Source organism: Scyliorhinus torazame, chromosome 4 (assembly GCF_047496885.1).
Source record: "Scyliorhinus torazame isolate Kashiwa2021f chromosome 4, sScyTor2.1, whole genome shotgun sequence".
Lineage (NCBI taxonomy): Eukaryota > Metazoa > Chordata > Chondrichthyes > Carcharhiniformes > Scyliorhinidae > Scyliorhinus > Scyliorhinus torazame.
Genome location: NC_092710.1, coordinates 100,866,144 through 100,887,178, shown reverse-complemented (window position 1 = coordinate 100,887,178; position 21,035 = coordinate 100,866,144). Strand labels below are relative to the sequence as shown.

The 21,035-nt window shown below is 46.7% G+C and overlaps 1 protein-coding gene across 1 annotated transcript in view; it reads right to left on the bottom strand.

Annotated features, from left to right (window-relative positions):
* Positions 1-21,035, bottom strand: part of LOC140411420 (uncharacterized) — a 104,532-nt gene that overhangs the window by 66,091 nt on the left and 17,406 nt on the right. Inside the window, exons 8-11 of the mRNA XM_072500527.1 lie at positions 14,272-14,325; positions 13,772-13,822; positions 7,912-7,947; positions 4,338-4,364 (exon numbers count right to left, since the gene is read on the bottom strand). Coding sequence (XP_072356628.1) covers positions 4,338-4,364; positions 7,912-7,947; positions 13,772-13,822; positions 14,272-14,325 — 168 coding nt within the window. The remainder of the gene's footprint in view (positions 1-4,337; positions 4,365-7,911; positions 7,948-13,771; positions 13,823-14,271; positions 14,326-21,035) is intronic.

Genomic DNA, 21,035 nt, shown 5'->3' with positions numbered 1-21,035 from the left:
TGGCCTCCTCCTGCTTCTATGCATGCTTCTAACTCTTGTTCTCTGATCTAATCTGCCAATTGCACAGCGTTTATGTCATAATTCCCACGAGGCCCATGGGAAAACCATTATCAATCTCCCTGTGAGGCTCTGGAGTATGAGCTTCCCTTGGAATTGGACGGAGGCCCACTCAGCTAGGCTCAAAAACTGAGCATGAAAGCTGGCCCGGGCAGGGACCGGTATGTTGATTGTCCCAATGGGGACTGTGATCAGTATATAGTCACAGTCAAGGGCAGTATATAGTTACTCTATGTTAAAGTAAAATAAATCTTTATCATTCATCCCGTTGGCTTTCTTGGTCATTATAGGTTACTTACACAAGTTAAAGAGGTTTCAAGTGATTGCAGATCCAGCTACTGATACTTTACAGGGATTGGACTCATACAGGGCTATAGTGAACTTTTTTGTGAAGAAATGAGAAAGTAATGAATGGATGACTGTTTTTGAAAAGCTTTTCCACATATCCTATTGTCACTATAGAGTTCATTGGTTCTGTACAAAGTGTCTAGTGGATGAATGGCCATGGGAGTGCCATAGTTAGTAATTCCTGGAACAGGTTGTGAATCTGTGGTCAAGGGTTTATAGAAGGATGGGATTGTAAGGGCCTTCCTGTTGATCCCCTTAGTTCTTATTTCTTTTATTTTGTCTTTATTGGTTTTGTTAAGGGTCGTTAATGGAGACATAATTTTCGAGCAGAGGAAGTAAGCAACCCAAAGTATCAAAATAGTACACTGTGTTATAAAGTTTGATATTTTTGGCAGAAGAACCCAGACTTCATGGCAGCCAAGAGACTGGAGGGGTTCATTTCAACTGGTTGGCTGGTGGCCGATGGATTGGCCAATGGACAGGATTTTGCCTGGCAACCAACAGTGATCGGTTGCTGTTAGGTTTTCGGAGAGAACCTGAGAGAAGACACTGGACCCTCAAGGTCTCTCTCTGCTCTGCTGCCTATTATCTGAAGAATAAGATGCTAGACCCTGTAAAAAATCTTTCTTTCTCTCGAACGCCTGCTGTTTCTGTGAGTCTACAGTGAAAACCATTACAAGCTGAAAGAAAAAATAACAACTATCTGAAAGCCTAAACTGAAGAAAGCCTAACTGGCAGGCGTCCATCTGAAACAAAGACTCATCTCCTTTTATTTTCATCATTATTTTACACCCTTCTTTCCCCTCAATGTTTGTTTGTCTATGTGTCTGTGTGTAGGGTAGGGTAGGTTAAAGGGGCCAGGGGAGGGGGGGTTAGAGATTAGATAGTAGTTAACCAGTTGTATTTGTCGCCTATTTAATTATAGTTACTGTGAATAATAAAAATTTAAATGTGTTTAAATTTACAAACCTGGTGACTGTGGTTATTGGGCAGCGGAAGACTTTGGGTCCTTTAAAATAAAAGTTAATTTCACCCGTGTTGTGACTCCGGGTCAAGTGGGGCTGGAATTGACCATGCACTAGAACAAAGAACAAAGAAATGTACAGCACAGGAACAGGCCCTTCGGCCCTCCAAGCCCGTGCCGACCATACTGCCCGACTAAACTACAATCTTCTACACAATGGTGTAGCCCGTGGTGTCGTACCAGGGCGCCGCTCCACGTCAAGCGTGACTGATCAGGAGTCATTCCCGCTCTTACCGCCAGCCATCAGCGTATTTGGAAGGATTTATTGTAGTGGTGGGCAACCTATGGCCAGGGGCCACCTGGGTTCGGAGTGTGGTCCATTAGACCATTGTCCACGTGCAGGGTTGCCACATTGACTGTGATCTCCATCTGTGTCGATTTTTTCCTACCGGTATGACTGAAGTGACAAACACTAAAGCAAGGAGACGTGAACTGAGGTGTGTGCTGATTTCACACAACATTGACTGTGAGAGCCATTCACTCCCTCTGTGTCCAAAGTGTAAATATTTATTTTGTTTTTACCATTTGAAGCTGATGAGAGTTCTATGAATATATAAAGTATTAAACATTTTCTATAACTTGTTATGAAATATTCGGCGTGTTTTAAGTGTATTTAATCGTATTCATGGGGTCAAGATTCGTGAACAAGCCTGATTTCAATCTTGCGGCCCACTGAGATGAAGGAGAGTCACTTTTGCAGCCACTCACTAGCCTAGGTTGCCTATCATTGATTTGCAGGTTAGATACATACATAGGATAGGAGTAGGAGGAGGCCATTCGGCCCTTCGAGCCTGTTCCACCATTTATCCCGATCATGGCTGATCATCCAACTCAATAGCCTAATCCTGCTTTCTCCCATAGCCTTTGATCCCATTCTCCCCAAATGCTATATCTAGCCGCCTCTTGAATATATTCAATGTTTTAGCATCAACTACTTCCTGTGACCGCACAATGAACGCACCATCCTTTGCCCTCAAGTAATGTGATTGGATTTGAACCCGTCAAAGGTTGGGACACAACCACTGCGCCGCAAGACCTCCCAGCATCCGGTTGGCTTGCCAAAAACCTGGATAAACTTGCCGGCAGACCTTTGACCAGCTTTACAAGCTGTGGCCTTAAATTGAGAACCTTGAAAGCAACCCATTGGCTCTAAGCTGTGCTACAGTTGCAGGTCTGAAGAGTAGCAGTCGTCCATGTTGAGTTTGTGAGGCTAGCCTGAGCTTAATGATATCGTTAGAAAGTGGTTCCCATTTTAAATGGGCCTCTCTCTTGACTCCGGGGACTGCTCAGAGGTGGGCAATGGTGAACACTGCCACTCGATAGCTACAGTGACAGTGGCAATGGGAAGGTAGGTTGTTGCTCCACATTTCAGCTGTACGGGTGAGCTGAAAATTCAGCCAAGGCAAGTTGTCACACTGCCCCATTCTGGGAGCTGAACCCCCACTCAGTCTAAGTTGCAATGCTGTACTAAGGGCTGCAATGTTTGTATGCTTTGTTTGTATTCTCGTACCAGCCTCCCCGAACAGGCGCCGGAATGTGGCGACTAGGGGCTTTTCACAGTAACTTCATTTGAAGCCTACTTGTGACAATAAGTGATTTTCATAGAATTTATCATAGAATTTACAGTGCTAGGGACTGGTTTAGCACAGGGCTAACGAGCTGGCTTTTAAAGCAGACCAAGGCAGGCCAGCAGCATGATTCAATTCCCGTACCAGCCTCCCCGAACAGGCACCGGAATGTGGCGACTCGGGGCTTTTCACAGTAACTTCATTTGAAGCCTACTTGTGACAATAAGCAATTTTCATTTCATTTCAGAAGGAGGCCATTCGGCCCTTCGAGTCTGCACCGGCTCTTGGAAAGAGCACCCTACCCAAGGTCCACACCATCCCCATAACCCAGCAACCCCACCCAACACTAAGGGCAATTTTGGACACTAAGGGCAATTTATCATGGCCAATCCACCTAACCTGCACATCTTTGGACTGTGGGAGGAAACCAGAGCACCCGGAGGAAACCCACGCACACACGGGGAGAATGTGCAGACTCCGCACAGAAAGTGACCCAAGCCGGGAATCGAACCTAGGACCCTGGAGCTGTGAAGCAATTGTGCTAACAACTATGCTACCGTGCTGCCCTAAGTTGTGGTTCCATTTCATTTCATTTTCATGCTGTCCTTTGGATAGGACTGGGTTCCTGTCTTCCTCTTGGGGAGGAAATTAAAGATGCAGTGACACTATTTTGAAAAGAGCAAGGAATTTTCTCGAAATGTCGGTCAACATGCCTCCCTCAGTTAGAGCAAATACGGGATCATTGTTGACGTGTCATGCTGTGCATTAAAAGTAATTTCTGGTGCTGAAATTCATTTGACAATGGTGTGTTACGGCACATTCTGTTATTCATGTGCAAATCAGCCAACACGTTTCAGAGATATAAGGGAATCTCTGGAGCTTGCTTGTCATTTTATGCCACTCTTCTGCTTGCTTCGAACAATGGTTATCTCATCTTCAGCCTCCCCGCAGGTTTAAGGACCTATTGAATTTGAACATGAATTGAACATTGATTGTCCTTTAAATTTGGGGCTCCAAATTATTAGCATGAATTCCCCCTATAACAACGTGTTAATAGTCAATGCAACGCCAATCAACCTCTCCATTGCAGAATGAGAAAGTCTAGCGAAGTACACCCAAGATGCCCTCCTTAGCAAAGTTAGGCTATCAAACATTTTTAACAAAAAGTGTGTTCTTAGAATGTGACCGAAACTGACAAATCCAGCCTCTACTGAGATGTAGTTTAAGATGTTTCAACTGCATAATAAGCTTTAGACAACTGTCGGCATGTTGTTATTCATTCAGATTTTGAGGTATTACTTTGTCCACCACAACTTCCGGAATTGGAGGTGCCTGCTTACCATTGAACCTGGATCCCCTTTCAAACCCTGCAAAAAGAAAGTAAATGGTAAACAGGAAGCTAATGGCATTCAAATGTGTACAACTTTCATATACACACGAATATCTCATTCAAGGTCATTACACTCATCTTAGAAAAGGCATGCAGATAAAATCTCAAACATATTTTCAAAATTCTAATTCATTCCTGGAGATTATAAATTATTTACTTTTAGTTATGGTGAGAAGGGATTCTATGATTCGGAAAAGTCAGCTCAGAATTTCCTAGAAATTTAATTGAAAAAATGGAGCAAGAACCTCTTTCTTACCGCTAAAATTCACCTGTACTTCAGTCACATTGCTTATACAGCGAAAACGCCACTTTAATACGTCACTAATATTCTTTATTAGTATCACAAGTAGGTTTACATTAACACTGCAATAAAGTTACAGTGAAAATCCGCCAGTCGCCACACTCCTGCGCCTATTCGGGTACACGGAGGGAGAATTCAGAACGTCCAATTCACCGAACCAGCACATCTTTCGGGATTTGTGGGAGGAAACCGAAGCACCCGGAGGAAACCCACGCAGACACAGGGAGAACGATCAGACTCCGCACGGACAGTTACCCAAGCCAGGAATGAAACCAGGGTCCTTGGCACTGTGAAGCAACGGTGCTAACCACTACGTCCTGCTTTCTATTTCCTTGATCATTTATATTGCTACTGAGTTAGATTGACTGAACCCATCCACTAACATCACGAACATAGCTTTGACTTCACCAATATAAAGGACCAGAGAACATAAGGGACCCCCCGTCGGGTCGGAGAATCCCTGGGGGGCGGTGCGAATCCCACCCCGCCGCTCCGACGCTGGCTGCCGTATTCTCCGGCGCTGGTTTTCGGGCAGGGGCGAGGTTTACGCCATTGGCAGTGGCCCCCCCCCCGATAATTCTCCGGGCCCCGATGGGTCGAGCGGCTGTCGTTTCCTGGCCAGTCCCGCCGGCGTGAAATGGACATGGTCCATCACGGCGGGACCTGTCTTCTGTCTTGTAGGCCGGCTAGGTGATCCTCAGGGAGGCGCGGGGGGATCCGGCCCTGGGGGGGGGGGCGCCCCCACGGTGGCCTGGCCCGCGATCGGGGCCCATCGATCTGCGGGCGGGCCTCTGCCATGGGGGCACTCTTTCTTTCCGCACTGGCCTCTGTAGGGCTTCGCCATGGCCGGCACGGAGAAGAACCCCCCTGCGCATGCGCAGGAAACACGCCGGCTGGTCTGCACATGCGCGGAACCACAGCGTAGGTTATGCGCATGCCCCAACTCGTGCCGGCCCTTTGGCGCCGGTTGGCGCAGCGCCAACCCCTCCGCCGTTTGCCTAGCCCCCAGAAGTGCGGAGGATTCCGCAACTTCCGGTTGGCCTGACGCCGGAGTGGTTCGCACCGCTCTTGGCGTCACCGTCTGGCCATCCGGCCAGTGCGGGAGGATCCCGCCCAAGATTTCTGCACTGAAACAATTCTGATCATGTGTAAAATTTAGATCCAAGGTTTTAGGCACAGCAGGACCCAATTGCACTTAATACTGGTATTTCCTTACTGTGGCCCTGGCCCAAAGCCTGCTGGGAAATGTGGTCAAGTAACAGAGACATTGAAGAAACAAAAAGAGACATTAAGAGCTGAAAGTGCAGATTCTCCTACGGATAGCAGGTAGTGACCCCAGACTGGGAGATTGATTGTTATCGACAAAAGAAGGTGCCAGAGGTGAGAAATGGAAACAAGGGGCGAGATTCTCCGACCCCCCGCCAGGTCGTAGAATCGCCGGGGGCTGGCGTGAATCCCGCCCCAGCCGGTTGCCGAAGTCTCCGGCACCGGAGATTCGGTGGGGGCGGGAATCGCGCCTCACCGGTTGGCGGGCCCCCCCGCGCGATTCTCCGGCCCGGATGGGCCGAAGTCCCGGCGCTAAAATGCCTGTCCCGCCGGCGTAGATTAGACCACCTACGTTACCGGCGGGACAAGGCGGCGCGGGCGGGCTCCGGGGTCCTGGGGGGGGGCACGTGGCGACCTGGCCCCGGGGGGGTGCCTCCACGGTGGCCTGGCCCGCGATCGGGGCCCACCGATCCGCAGGCGGGCCTGTGCCGTGGGGGCACTCTTTCCCTTCCGCCTTCGCCACGGTCTCCACCATGGTGGAGGCGGAAGAGACTCCCTCCAATGCGCATGCGCGGGAATGCCGTCAGCGGCCGCTAACACTCCTGCGCATGCGCCGCCCGGGGATGTCATTTCCGCGCCAGCTGGCGGGGCACCAAAGGCCTTTTCCGCCAGCTGGCGGGGCGGAAATTTCTCCGGTGCCGACCTAGCCCCTTAAGGTTGGGGCTCGGCCCCCAAAGATGCGGAGCATTCCGCACCTTTGGGGCGCGCGATGCCCGTCTGATTTGCGCCGTTTTGGGCGGCAGTCGGCGGACATCGCGCCATTTCCGGAGAATTTCGCCCAAGGTTTGGGAACGATCATCTGGAAAGAGGGAGGATCAGAGATAGCGGGTGTAAAATAAAGCAGTCCATAAACATTAGCTTTTGCTGTGGTCGGTCCGATGAAAGAGGAGGTGGTAATCGGTTACTTGTGGGAATGCATGAGAAGACCTCAAGGCCGCAGCTTGAATCATAGAATTTACAGTGCAGAAGGAGGCCATTCGGACCATTGAGTCTGCACCGGCTCTTGGCAAGAGCACCCTACTTAAGCCCACGCTTCCACCTTATCCCAGAACCGAGCAACCCCACCTAACCTATGGGCAATTTAGCATGGCCAATCCACCTAACCTGCACATCTTTGGGCTGTGGGGGGGAATCGGAGCACCCGGAGGAAACCCACGCAGACACGGGGAGAGCGTGCAGACTCCGCATAGTGTGACCCAAGCCGGGAATCGAACCTGGGACCCTGGAGCTGTGAAGCAGCTGTGCTAACCACTGTGCTACCGTGCTGGAAGATGGAGTCAGATCCCCACTTGTGTCTGACCATCGCGATTGAGCAGTGAAGTCTCCACAGGTCCACTAAAAGTTATTAAAGAAGTGTTAACAGTCTAACTTATGCTTATGATCTTTTAACAGTAGTACAGGACAGTACAATCATTTGTGTGCTTTTGATACAGTGTATCACTTTCTTATAGTAGGGATAAGCATTGGGATTTTAATATTGTGTTTAATAAAGAAGTGATTTAAAGGTGTTGTGTCTATCAATCGACTGGAGGGAGGGTCCCGATAAACACTCCCAAATCCAAAATGTTATTTCTCCCTATTGAGATCGGCATTGCATTTTTCTGCATTGAATAACCTGCATCAAAATTAAAAGCTTTAATTTTCGCAACATAAATATGATAAAGAAATACATAATAAAAGGTGCATTTCCAAATTGTTTCGGCTGATTCTGACTCGATTCTTTGCAAATGCTGATGCGAATCCCTCGTAAGCTGTAATCGGTGAGATTGATGTAGAAAGCGGTGTGAATTTCAGTGCAATTTCAGAGCAAATTAGATTGAGGGAATTCAAGCTAAAATCTCAGGCTATTTTTAGATCAGAAAATATAAAAAATACACGGTAAGAATTTTTGACTTACCGGTGAACCTGGAGGACCTGGTGGGCCTGGAATGTCCTGTAAGATATTCAGTGATTAGAGCATTTGCAAATAATTTGTTAGTTACTTCAAAAGCATCCAGCATACTTGTACAACCCCCATCTTATTGCTACTAGGATGTGCTCTATCGAGTATTAATTTGTAATGTCGTCTGCTGGGTATGTATATATGTATTGAACCTTTTGAGAAGAACATTTTGCGCAAACTAAATAACACTGGCATACAGCAGCTACTAAGTTGCATTTGTGAAGGTCACACGCACTTTATAGAGTCTAACTCTGTAGAGACCTGTGCGCGGTTTGAAAACCCACCAGAAGACCTCATTGCTGTAAATTGAGAGTTCTTAAAGGGAAATTATTACTCAACACCATTGTCTCCAAGAGAAAAGTGAATCTTTTTGTGCAAGCGTGCCAGAGTTGTTTGTGTGCTTTTTACATTAATGGGATGTTGGACATATTCACTCACTTTTAAATCTTCTATTAATAGTTTCTGCATCTTTACCTTGAGTGAGTTTTAGTTACAAAACTAACTTGATATCTCAAGGAATCTGGCTGGTTTAACTGTGCATATCTTGGCGTGAAAATTAAGTACATATTGAATTAGTGATATCACATTGTTTAAAAATTCCAGCTGTTAAAATGAACCCAGGAGTGGGACATAGAGGTCAGCCCACCCCTCCGAAACTGGTCAGAACACTGTTGATTGCAATCTGAAAAGTAGAGGCCAAGACTGAGGTGGAGTGTATGACTGAGACAGTCTACAGAGTGAGCGGCAAGATCAGACCTATGAGTGGATGAAGGCATCAAGTGACAAGTACAATTGAGGCCCATCACAGGAGAGAATGTGGTAAAGGAATGCCTGGGGAAGAGGGAGCAAGCAGTTCCACTGCCAATAAGCACTGCTTATTGTTACACAGCCAAGTTAAACATATACTTGTTTTGTTATGATTGGTGGACAATAAACAGGGAAGTCTCATGGTAGTTGAAAGGGAGCTCATTATTTTCAACATTGGATTAGGTGTATTCCAATGTGGAGATAAGAACCAATCAATCAGGGAACTGAGTTTTATAGTCCAGCAATTAGTCAAACTTAAAAACTCTACTACAGATTCTAAGTCACTTTGGTGACAACGCGTAGGCAAAAACACTGCTGTACAAATACCGTGAGGTTCATGAGAGCGATACTGGGTTAAAAGAGGATTTGGCTCTCTACAGGAGCAGATAATGTCAATAATGTCACCAGGAATCTATCGCTTTCTTCTGCACAAGTAACTGGAGAAAATTAGTATAAATGGACATAACTATTATAAATATGGACCGAGTTGTCAACTCGCCAGGATTGTCATTGAGTTTCCATAAAATGAAACATTAATCTCTGAAGCATTGCTGTAAAGTTTTTTCGTTTGAACTGTTGTAAAAATATTGAAGGTTTGTCAAAAGGTTGCTGCTTTGACTGGATGGCCAGAATAATCCAGTCACCTTTCCAACTGGTGTGAGGAGGTGGTATAGTGAGAGGATGGATGTGTTGAGTGAGCAATGGAGGGAGTGCGAGGGAGGGGGCAGGGGTGAAGGCAGGAGTTCACATGATGAAATCTCCACAAATACATGCAACCAAATGCGGCAATCCTTGATGGAGGTTTCTCTGGCCACTGGCACATGGAGGGAGTGGATCATTACAATAGTAAGGACTTAAACATTACTACCCCGTGGGCATCCACCTCATCTACTGTTTCAAATTGGGGGTTCACTGAAAAACACATTAAATGAACTCCTAGGGAATGAGAGAAGAAAAGAGAATTGAGGACAAATGAAACACCTTTATAGTACATTGAATACATGGCAGGGGCTAGTGAGCAAAAACTAAACTAAATGGTTGGGCAGGACAATATGAGGCAAAAATAAGTGAGAAAAACAAAGTTAATATGGAGAAGGAAAGTGAAACCAATGAGAACACAGGAATCTTCAAACATATATAGAAGAGCCCCAAGGAGTAGAATGAATTAAAAATAAACAGAGACTCAACAATCAGAAAGCCATTGAATATTATAATGACATACAAATGATCAATTAAGAATCAAGAGCCCTTAAGGATGTAAATGAAGTTTGAGGAGAGGATGAACTAAAATACTTCACATGGAAATGTTATAGGCTTTAAGCAAATGGAAGGGGGAGTGGGACGGAGGAACAAAAGGGGTAGTTTGTAGGACAATGAGAGATTAACTGGCAGAAGATCTCATGGTGGAAAGGCAAAGGGATCGTAATGGTTGTCGGTAAAGAAGCAAAATATTTGTTGAGTTGGTGTGAATAGCAGATAATGGGAGCTCTGTGGTTTCTGCCATCAGTCTGGCAGGGTAGGCCTGATTGAGCCAGCACAGATATGTTTAAATGGTGCTCCAATCAGCAGAGAGATAAACATCCCGCAGCCCCTAACTGTAGCCATCTAAAATGGCCACCTGCAAAGGACCATGGGAATTGTGGTCAACTTGGGGCACAGACAAGTACACAGCCTCTGTGTATTGTGCAAAGAAGCCAGGTCTGACAGAAACTTGCGCCTATTAAAGGTCAACCACCATTTCCCCCAGGACAATAGAACTCGAGTCAAGGAACGGCAACAGTAGCAGACTAACCGGCAACACTTCCCCTTATTTTGAAAGGCATATGTGCCTAGGACAATGACAGCTAGGACCCACCCAGCCATTGAAGTATCCGCCCCCTAATTGGCCTGGATCAATGAGGGTGATCGAAATCCTATCGATCCATTGGATCTGGAGTTAGGACCGCCCAAAAAGGCGCGAAAACTAGGGGAATTAGAAGAACTGCAAACCGAGAGATCGGCCTCTTATGGACCGGCCTCTGTGCGACCAACTGTAGCATATCGACTAGCCAAGTTCAAGGACCCGCGATCGCTACCTGAAGGGTGAGCCCAGCCGAGACGAACCTGACGACTTCCTACCGACCCACGTGGACACAGATGAAAGCCTTATCTCCTGCACAGAACCGGTCACCCCGAAGTTAAGTAAAGGTCATCTTAGTTATTAGGTATAGTTTAGTGCGCAGCCGCGTGTATCATTGCATATAGAGATAAGTTTTTAGTTTATTAATAAACTGTTTTTTGAACTAATATGCTGGTTGTGTGGTCATTTGATTAATATAAGAAACAGCTTGTGGTTCACATAGAAATAAAGAAGTCAACACAACCACCCCATCACGAATATATCGGGGGCTCATCAACCCTCTCACCACACAATTATTAGGGGGCTCTTCCCACCACCACTGCACAATTAGTGGGGGCTCTCACCCCCCCCCCCATTGTACAATTATAGGGGGCTCCCTCTCTCCAGCCCCCCCCCAACCACTGCAGCAATATTCTGGTCACTGCCCCCGCCCTGCCCTTTCACTGCCAGGTCTCTACCTCAGAGCCACACATAACGCAAACCTCCCCGCAATGGGATCCCCAGACGGCTCACCTGGCACTGCTCTCGGCAAAGGTGAGTACTTCCTCAGGCAGATGTTGGCACTGCCAAGTTGATGCAGGTGGGCAATGCCAGGCTGGCATTGCCAGGTTGAATATTCTATTTGGAAAAGACTTATTGCCCTTGACTAATTGACTAATCTTCTGAATATTTGACAAAGTGACGGAGCAGGTTCATGACGGGAATATGTCTCTATGGATTTGAAGAAAACCTTAGATAGGGCACCATGTTAAAGGCTGTTTAGCACAATTGAGGCTCATGGAATAGGAGGATCAGTGTTCCAATGGATAAAAATGGATTAAGGACAGGAATGAGAGAGTCCTGGTAAATGGTAATTTTTCAGAGTGGAATGGTGTTCCCCAAGGGCCAGTGCAAGAAATACTGCTCTTTTGATTTATTTAAATGACTTGGATATTGGAATATAAAATAACATTTTAAAATTTGTTGATGATACCAATTTGGAGGAGTGGCAGAATAGAGAGGATGTTACAAATCACCGGCAACAGGGCATAAATAGGCAAGGAGAATGGGCAGATAATTGGCATACGGAATTTAATACAGAGAAATGCGAGGTGATGTATTTTGGTAGAAGGAATGAGGAGAGACACTATAGACTTAACGGCACTATTTTAATGAGTGTGCAGTGACAGAAAATCATGGGTGTGCATATACATTGATCTTTGAAGGTGGCAGAACATACTGAGAGAGAGCAGGATTAGCAAAGCACATGGGATCTTAAGATTCATAAATAGAAGCATTGTGTACAAAAGTAGCAAACGTTATGCTGAACCTTTATAAAGTTCTGGTTAGGTCACAACTGGAGTATTGTGTTCAATTCTGGTCACCGCACTTTAGGAAGGATGTGAGGATCTTTGAGAGGGTGCAGAGGGAGACTTAACCTGAATGGTTCTATGGAGGTGGTATTTTAGCTCTGAGGTTAGGTTGGAGAAAGTGGAGCTGTTCACCTTGAAGCAAAGGAGTTTGAAGAGAGATTTGATAGAGGTTTATGACAGGTTGAGAGAGGGTAGACAATTCCAGCAGCTGATGGTACAAGACTAGGGGACATATTTTTAAGATTTTGGGCTAGAGATAAAGGAGAGAAGAACTTCTTCACACAGCGAGTAGTAACGACCTGGAACTCGCTCCCTCAAAGGTGGTGGAAGTGGAGCTGATGATTGATATTTGTCGTGGAAACTATAATAAAGACAAATTCTTCGAGGTTCGATTTAAGGAAATGTGTTTACACAAATATGTGCGGAGAGGGCAGTGGTTTGGCTGCATAGCCATTCCACAGCACTCTGGAGTTATGCACTTGAAAACCATTATATTTATAGTGTGAAATAAAAAACTTTGAAGAGAACTTGGGAACAAACGCAAGCGGAAATATGAATGTTTTGCCCTTGGTTTAAAATCAATTCTCTAGTACGCATTTTGTTGTTCTTCAGAAGAACAACTTCTTAACATAATAAGGCCAAGTACAAAATATTAAGCGATATTTTGTTTACGTTACCTGACCTACTTATTTTCGTTCAAAAGCAGTGTTAAACTATAGTCAAGCATTTCCCAGCACGCTTCTATGTGGGCAACTCATTAATTTCCCTTCCACAATATCAAAAGGGAATTGGATGGGTATTTGAAGGAAATAAACAATGGGATAGAGCGAGGGTTTGGAATTGATTGGATTGCTCCACAGAAAGTTGTTGTGTACTCAATGGACTGGACTTCAGTATTTAAACCTGCTGGGGAAGGGGGCAGGCAGTCCACTATAACAACGCAGTTGAAGAAACTACAAAAGGGCCTTGACAATATTTCCTCCTGGATGGAATAAGGTCAGTCACGATGGGAGAGTGTGAGTGTGGGGTGGGTTACTATGCACTCAGCATTTAAAATGACTCATCATTGCAGAACATCAATCGACAGGACAAACAGAATGCTGAACTGTTTTGCTAGACCAACGAATCAGAGACTGACTCACCCAAATTGTTTCAAGGTTTTGGCCAAGGTGTCCTAATTAGGTCAGGTCATCGGGCCAGAAGGGAAATCCCTGAGCCCCAGAAGCAGAGTAGGGAGGGGTTAGACTGAGAACTCACTTACGATGAGAGAAGGCAAATCAAAAGGAACCTTTATTCGGGTTGAACCTTCATTGTAGGTACAAGCTGGTGACAGACACATTCAGGGCTGATGCCAGGAGCAAAGAGAGATTAGTATCTGGACTCGTCATTGTAGTGATGCAATTAGATACTAACTTTGAGGAACATGGGCTACCATGGAAGGATAAGCAACAGTGCCCTTTCTTTTTAAACTATTGGGATTAACATAGCTGAGATCTGTCAATCGATACAAAATATAAAGATACCTAAAAGATCTTACCTGTATCTTGTATATGCTGCTCATTCCATTTCCATCATAGACAGCAGTCCTCTGTGGAACAGATAATATCAGACTGAATTCTGAGAGTTCTGGGAAGTACTGATAGATCTCACCCAGTGAGGGCGAGATCCAGATCATGGTGTCTGGTGAGACTCTGTTAAAATCTGGTGAGAGGCCTCTCGAGAGATTCAACGGCCTCGTCCCGATACCAAGTCGGGTGCGGCGAGGCCGTTAGATCACGCCTTGGACTATCAGTACAGACGTGGTTATAAATTATCAAGAAAGACAAAGGAAGTAATGGGCTTTGGATTAATTTTTCAATGAAAGTCAGAGATTTAAGGAGTACAAGACAACTGGAGAAATAAAGAATTAAACAAGATGGCGAGGGGTCGTTAGAGTTCAAAATGTAATCAATTTGACCTAATGTGACCTTGTCTTACATTCTGACTTTCTCTTTATGTAGGCAATATTCCTGAATTTAAAACATTTTGGTAACTTACTGGAGATCCCGGTGGTCCAGGTGGTCCAGGCTTTCCCGCTGTCCCTTCATTGCCCTGCAATATATAATCAATACTTCAGTCTTTGTTCACATGCAAAGCTAATGAAACTAATCCAGACAAGGGACTGAAGCTTTATTCTGTGGCCAGCGTTGCTGCCCTTATATCAATATCATGCAGAGTCTCCCAATCAGCAAAGTTCCTGTGCAATTCAGAGAGCTAGCCCACGCATGATGGATCGAACAATCTCTTATGGCATGGAATGCATACCCAGTCCCATTCCCCAGCTCTGTTCCCGTAACTCTGCAGCTTTGTTTGCCTGTCAAATTTCCTTTTGAAACCACTGATTGTCTCTGCTCCCACCACCCTCATAGGCAGAGGGTTTCAAATCTTTATCACTTGCTGCACAAGAATGCTCTCCTCACCTCTGTGCACCACATATCACTTGCTATACCTGTCACCTCTAGTCCATGAGCTACATACTGCATTTGTGTATGGACCATTTTATGTAGCTATAACCCATGAAATTGAGTAAAAGCAATGGAGAAGACAATGGACTCTGAATATTTTCAGTGTTTGTAGGTGATCTTTACATATTGGATATCCTACCCTAGCTGTGTCTTCGTGTTTCCATTTTTTATTCCAAAATAAATGTTGATTTTGTTTTCAATTTAGAAGTGTGATCCCTGGTTTAGGTATCGTTACTCTAGTAGCATTTGGTTAATAATTCAGAACATTATTTTTCACCAAAACACCCTTTCCCGTCACAAGAAGGCACCACTCTATACTTCTCAGTTAGCCTTCTTTTCTATTGTCACAAACTTGACAGAAGGAAACCTTAACTCCTCCTCACATTAGGTTACACAATCCTATCATCATCACTGATGGTAATCTTTTCAAACTGAATGGGTTAAGGCTGTCTTTACAATAAGGTTGATCAGAAAACCCTGGGCTATACAAATATTGGACATTGGCGGAGTAACAGGTATAGGGGCTGAATTCTAGCACCAATACGGATTGCGTGCCATAACATGAGGGAACAGCCTCGATAAACGGTGGGAATAGCAGTTACTCTGCACTTCTTGGGACTCCTTGGATCTTATGTTGAAATTAAAACAGATAACTGGGCAGAAATATTAGCTGGTGAAGCACAATGAAGAAATGGTGTGATGCCAAATTGAGGAGACAAGTGGTAAGAGAGAGAGAGGTGCTTAGAACACCACTCTAACTATCTGCCTTTCTCAGATATTGAAAAGCAGAGGCAGCAGCATAGACCAGTTGGGCCAAATGGCCTGTTTCTGTGCTGTAGATTCCATGTGATTTTCTGCAATGCCACAATTATCTTTATACAGGCTGGTGCAGCAATTTAACACATTATCCTTTCACTTTAGAGACTCGAGTCATTTCTTGCCCAGATAGATAGCTTCTGTTGGTTCTAGGGTTGCATTGATATTACACTGGAGTGCCAGACCCAAGTAGTTTTTAATTCCCAATGTTGCTGTTGTTATGGTTTAATTGTAACCCAAATTCAGGCTCAGCACTGTCATGATATGCAGGCATGCAGATAATGATATACAGACAGGCAGCTAATGAACACAGAGAACAGGACATGACCAATGAGCAGGCAGGACACTCAGGGGTGGTATCTCACTATAAAAGGCATGAGGCACTCACACTCCGCCTCTTTCCACTGATGAACATCTGCAGAGTGAGTTAGGGTGTATGTACAGTATCACACCTCCAGCACGTGGCTAAGAGCTAGTCTGGTTCAGTCAGACAGAGTAACCACACTTAGGTTAGCATAGAATCAAACTCATAGAGAACTGTGCTAACTGTGCTACTGGTTCAATAAATCAGATTGAACTTACTTCAAGGTCTGGAGTATCTTTTGGTCAAAGCTGCATCCAGTTGCAGCCTGTGTTATCCCAGAGTACATAACACAGCATGCTACCAGGAGACTGCTTAATCTAGGTGGTTTAACTCAGTCTATTCCGTGACGACAAGCGAATGTATCCCGGCACCATGGAGAAGATTCAGGCTCCTCACCAGCACAGGATCTCCCGCAATCTCAGTGCCAACTGGCGGATATTCAAGCAAAAGTTTCTGCTGTACATCGAGGCTTCAGACCTCGTGCATGCGGCTGATGCAAGGAAGATCGCGCTTCTCCTCTCAACAGTGGGTGATCAAGCCATCGAACTCTTCAACTCTTTCCACTTCACCGAAGGCCAGGACAGGACAAAGCTTCAGACCATCCTGGACAAGTTCGACAGTCACTGTGAAGTGGACACCAATGAAGTCTTCGAGCGCGACATATTAAAACAGCGTCTACAAGGTAAAGATGAATTTTTAAACTCTTTCTTAACTAACCTCTGCCTGCGAGCGCTGTCCTGCACCTTTGGTGATATTGCTGACTCCATGATCAGAGACCAAATCGTTTTTGGAGTTCACTCTGATCCTCTGAGAGAGCAGCTACTGAAAATCAAGCATATGACCCTGCCAGTCGCGATTGAAACATGCATAGTGCATGAGCACGCCAAAAGTCGCTATGCCCAGTACAAATCGGCTGAAAATGAGAAACTTGCCTCCCACGAGGCAGAGAGTGTGCAGGCCAACTCCCGGATGCAGCGCCTCAGCATTGATGAAAGCAGCCATTTTGTGCGCTTTTCCCAGGGCCCCACGCATGCGCGATGTGAACGGGGTAATCAAGCGGCTGACACCTGCACTGCACATGTGCGCTGACGCACGGAGCATCAGGACGCCGACGTCATGACGTGTTCGAACTGCGGCAACGCCCACTTAAAGAAACACTGCCCTGCAAGAGGCAGGCGATGTTTAACTGTGGGAAGCCTGGACACTATGCAGCCTTGTGAAGGTCTGCACCACCAGTCAGGGGCCAGCGCTCCCAATTCCGACGATGGCGCGTTCAGAGTGTGCAACAACGATTACAGGATTCTGATCCTGGCAGCACAACGGATCCAGAGGAAGAATGCCTGGACTCCGCCTACTGTGTGGGCATCATCACCAAATGTGAATATGCCACATCCAACTCATCACAACTTCAATCCATCCTCGCTGTGGATTCTGCGGATGAATGGCATGCGGTGATGCAGGTCAACCACTGCTCCATCCAGTTTAAGCTGGACACAGGTGCTTCTGCCAACCTCCTCTCACAGGCAGATTTCAAACACATCAAGAAGCCCCCCAAGGTCCTTCCAGCAGTCTGCAGGCTCCATGGAAATGCCACCACTGCACTGGGATCCTGCCATCTACTCGTCTTCAACAGGAGCACCCATGCTCGGTTAAGTTTTGAAATCGTCAAGCCAGACAGGACATCCCTACTTGAATGCCTGCAAGCAGCTGAACCTCGTGCCAATGTGGATCTTCAGATCAATGCCGGCATTGACGACATCCTCGCTCAGTATCCGGATGTGTTCGGCGGGATGGGCATGCTGCCATATCGATACATGATTCTGCTATGGCCTGATGCCAAGCCAGTGGTCCACGCACCACGCCGGGTCCCGGCTCCGCTGAGGGAGCGCCTGAAGGCACAGCTCAAGGATCTTCAGCAACAGGGCATCATTTCCAAGGTAACCGAACCGACTGACTGGGTCAGCCCGATGGTATGTGTCAGAAAGCCTTCGGGAGACCTGCACATCTGCATTGATCCCAAGGATCTCAATAAGAATATCATGCGTGAACACTACCCTATCCCGAAGTGGGAGGAACTCACCAGTGAGATGGCACATACGTGTTTTTTCACCAAGTTAGATGCGTCACATGGATTTTGGCAAATCCAGCTGGATGAGTCCAGCAGAAGGCTCTGCACCTTCAACACACCGTTTGGCAGATATAATCGCATGCCGTTTGGCATTGTCTCGGCATCGGAGATCATTCATCGCATCATGGAGCAGATAATGGAGGGCATTGAAGGGTTTCGTGTGTACATGGACAAAATCATCATATGGTCCACGGCTCTTGAAGAGCATGTTTCCCGTCTCCAGCAGGTATTCCGCTGTGTCCATGCCAATGGCCTGAAGCTGAACAGGTTCAAATGTTGCTTTGGCATGTCGACACTCAGGTTCCTAGGTGACCAGATCTCTCAGCAGGGCGTGCGCCTGGACACAGACAAGGTCAAGGACATCGAAGCCATGAAGGTCCCTGAAGACAAGAAGGCGGTGTTGCGCTTCCTGGGCATGGTCAATTTTCTGGGCAAGTTCATCCCAAACCTGGCCTCACACACCACGGCCCTACGAAACCTGGTGGAAAAGTCCACTGCTTTTGAATGGAAGGCAGCACATCAGGCAGAGTGGATGGATCTGAAAGCCAAGCTCACCACTGCACCCGTCTTGGCATTTTTTGACCCAGACAGGGAGACAATGATCTCAACAGATGCGAGCCAGGATGGCATTGGTGCGGTGTTGCTCCAACGCGATGACACTTCATCCTGGGCACCGGTAGCCTACGCATCGAGGGCCATGACGCCCACCGAAACACGGTATGCGCAAATAGAGAAGGAATGCCTGGGTCTTCTCACTGGAATTCTCAAGTTTCACGACTATGTCTACGGCCTGCCGACATTCACCGTTGAGACGGATCATAGGCCTCTGGTCCACATTATCCACAAGGACCTGAACGACATGACGCCTCGGTTGCAGCGCATCCTCCTCAAACTCAGAAGGTACGACTTTGACTTAGTGTACACGCCTGGCAAGGAGCTCATCATCGCTGATGCATTGTCCCGCTCCATCACATTGCCTAGTGAACCGCTGGAAATCATCCGGCAGATTGAATCACTGGTGCAGCTGTGTGCTAGCACCCTCCCGGCGTCTGATGAGAAGGTGGTTTGTATCCGCGAGGAGACAGCCAAAGACCCCTTCTTGCAGCGTGTCATGTACCATCTCGCCAATGGCTGGCAGAAAGGGCAGCGCCCACAATTTTATAATATAAAGGATGACCTGACGGTGATTGATGGTATCCTCCTCAAGCTGGACCGGATTGTCATTCCACTCTGTCTCCAGAGCTTGGTGCTCAGCCAAATCCATGAGGGACACCTGGGCGTTGAGAAGTGCAGACGCAGAGCCAGGCAGGCTGTCTACTGGCCCGGTATAAGCCAGGACATCTCGAACATGGTCCTCAACTGTGCGACTTGTCAACGTTTCCAGCCAGCACAGAGCAAGGAGACGCTCCAGCAGCATGAAATCGAAAAGTCCCCGTGGTCCAAGGTTGGCATCGACGTCTTTCATGTGAATGGTCGTGACTACGTGTTGATTATTGACTATTTCTCCAATTACCCTGAAGTCGTGAAGCTCTCAGGCCTCACATCTCGGACCGTCATCAAGGCCTGTAAGAAGACGTTCTCCAGGCATGGTATCCCACTCACTGTCATGAGTGACAATGGCCCGTGCTTCAACAGCCACGAGTGGTCTATGTTTGCCAAGTCATACCATTTCAAACATGTCACTTCCAGCCCACACTATCCACAGTCCAATGGGAAGGGTGAAAAAGGGGTGCACATTGTGAAAAAGCTCATCTGCAAGGCCACGGATTCTGCTTCTGACATCTACCTCGCGCTGCTTGTGTACAGGGCGACCCCACTGTCCACTGGCATGTCGCCGGCTCAACTCCTGATGAACAGGGACCTGCGGACGACACTTCCAGCCATACACGTGCCCAACCTGGATCACCTCCCGGTGCTGCAGAAGGTGCAGCAACTCCGAGACCAGCAAAAGCAGGGCTATGATGCTCATGCCACCGATTTGCCCGTGTTATCCCCGGCAGATACTGTCAGGATCAAGATACCGGATAGTGGCTGGTCTGCTCCAGCTGTCGTTTTTCGACAGGCTGCGCCCCGCTCATATGTTGTACGTATGGTTGATGGTTCTGTTGTGTGATGAAACAGACGGGCACTGCGCAAAGCTGCCTGCCTGCAACCGCTTTCTTCTCCGTTTCCGTCCGTTGTTTTGCCACCTCCTGATACCTCGAACTACGAGGCCCCCAGTCCGGCTTCCATCCTGCCTGTCAAGGAGCCGTCGTCCCCATCACCACCTCTCCGGCGGTCGACGAGGATCAGATGCAAGCCCCAGAGACTGGACTTATTAACATTTGTTTTGTTTGCTATGTTGTTTTCTCGCATTAGACAGCTGTCTTCACATGTAAATAAGTTCACATATGCCACCGCTTGTATAGATGTTAGTATATGCCACCACATGTAAATACATTCCCACATGCCAACAGAACATACAAAGAAAAAGGGGGATGTCATGATATGCAGACATGCAGATAATGATATACAGACAGGCACAGGCAGGCAGCTAATGAACACAGAGAACAGGACATGACCAATGAGCAGGCAGGACACTCAGGGGTGGTATCTTACTATAAAAGGCATGAGGCACTCACACTCCGCCTCTTTCCACTGATGAACATCTGCAGAGTGAGTCAGGGTGTATGTACAGTAACACACCTCCAGGCCATGGCTAAGAGCTAGTCTGGTCCAGTCAGACAGAGTAACCACACTTAGGTTAGCAGAGAGTATAACTCATAGAGAACTGTGCTACTGGTTCAATAAATCAAATTGAACTAATTTCAAGGTCTGGAGTATCTTTTGGTCAAAGCTGCATCCAGTTGCAGCCTGTGTTATCCCAGAGTACATAACACATCAAGCACCTGAACTGACATTGCAACAATCCAGAGTGAATCACTGGAAAAGCAACTCTTCCATTACTTCTGAATTTCCGTGGGATTTGAGGTAAACTCCGGAAGCTTAA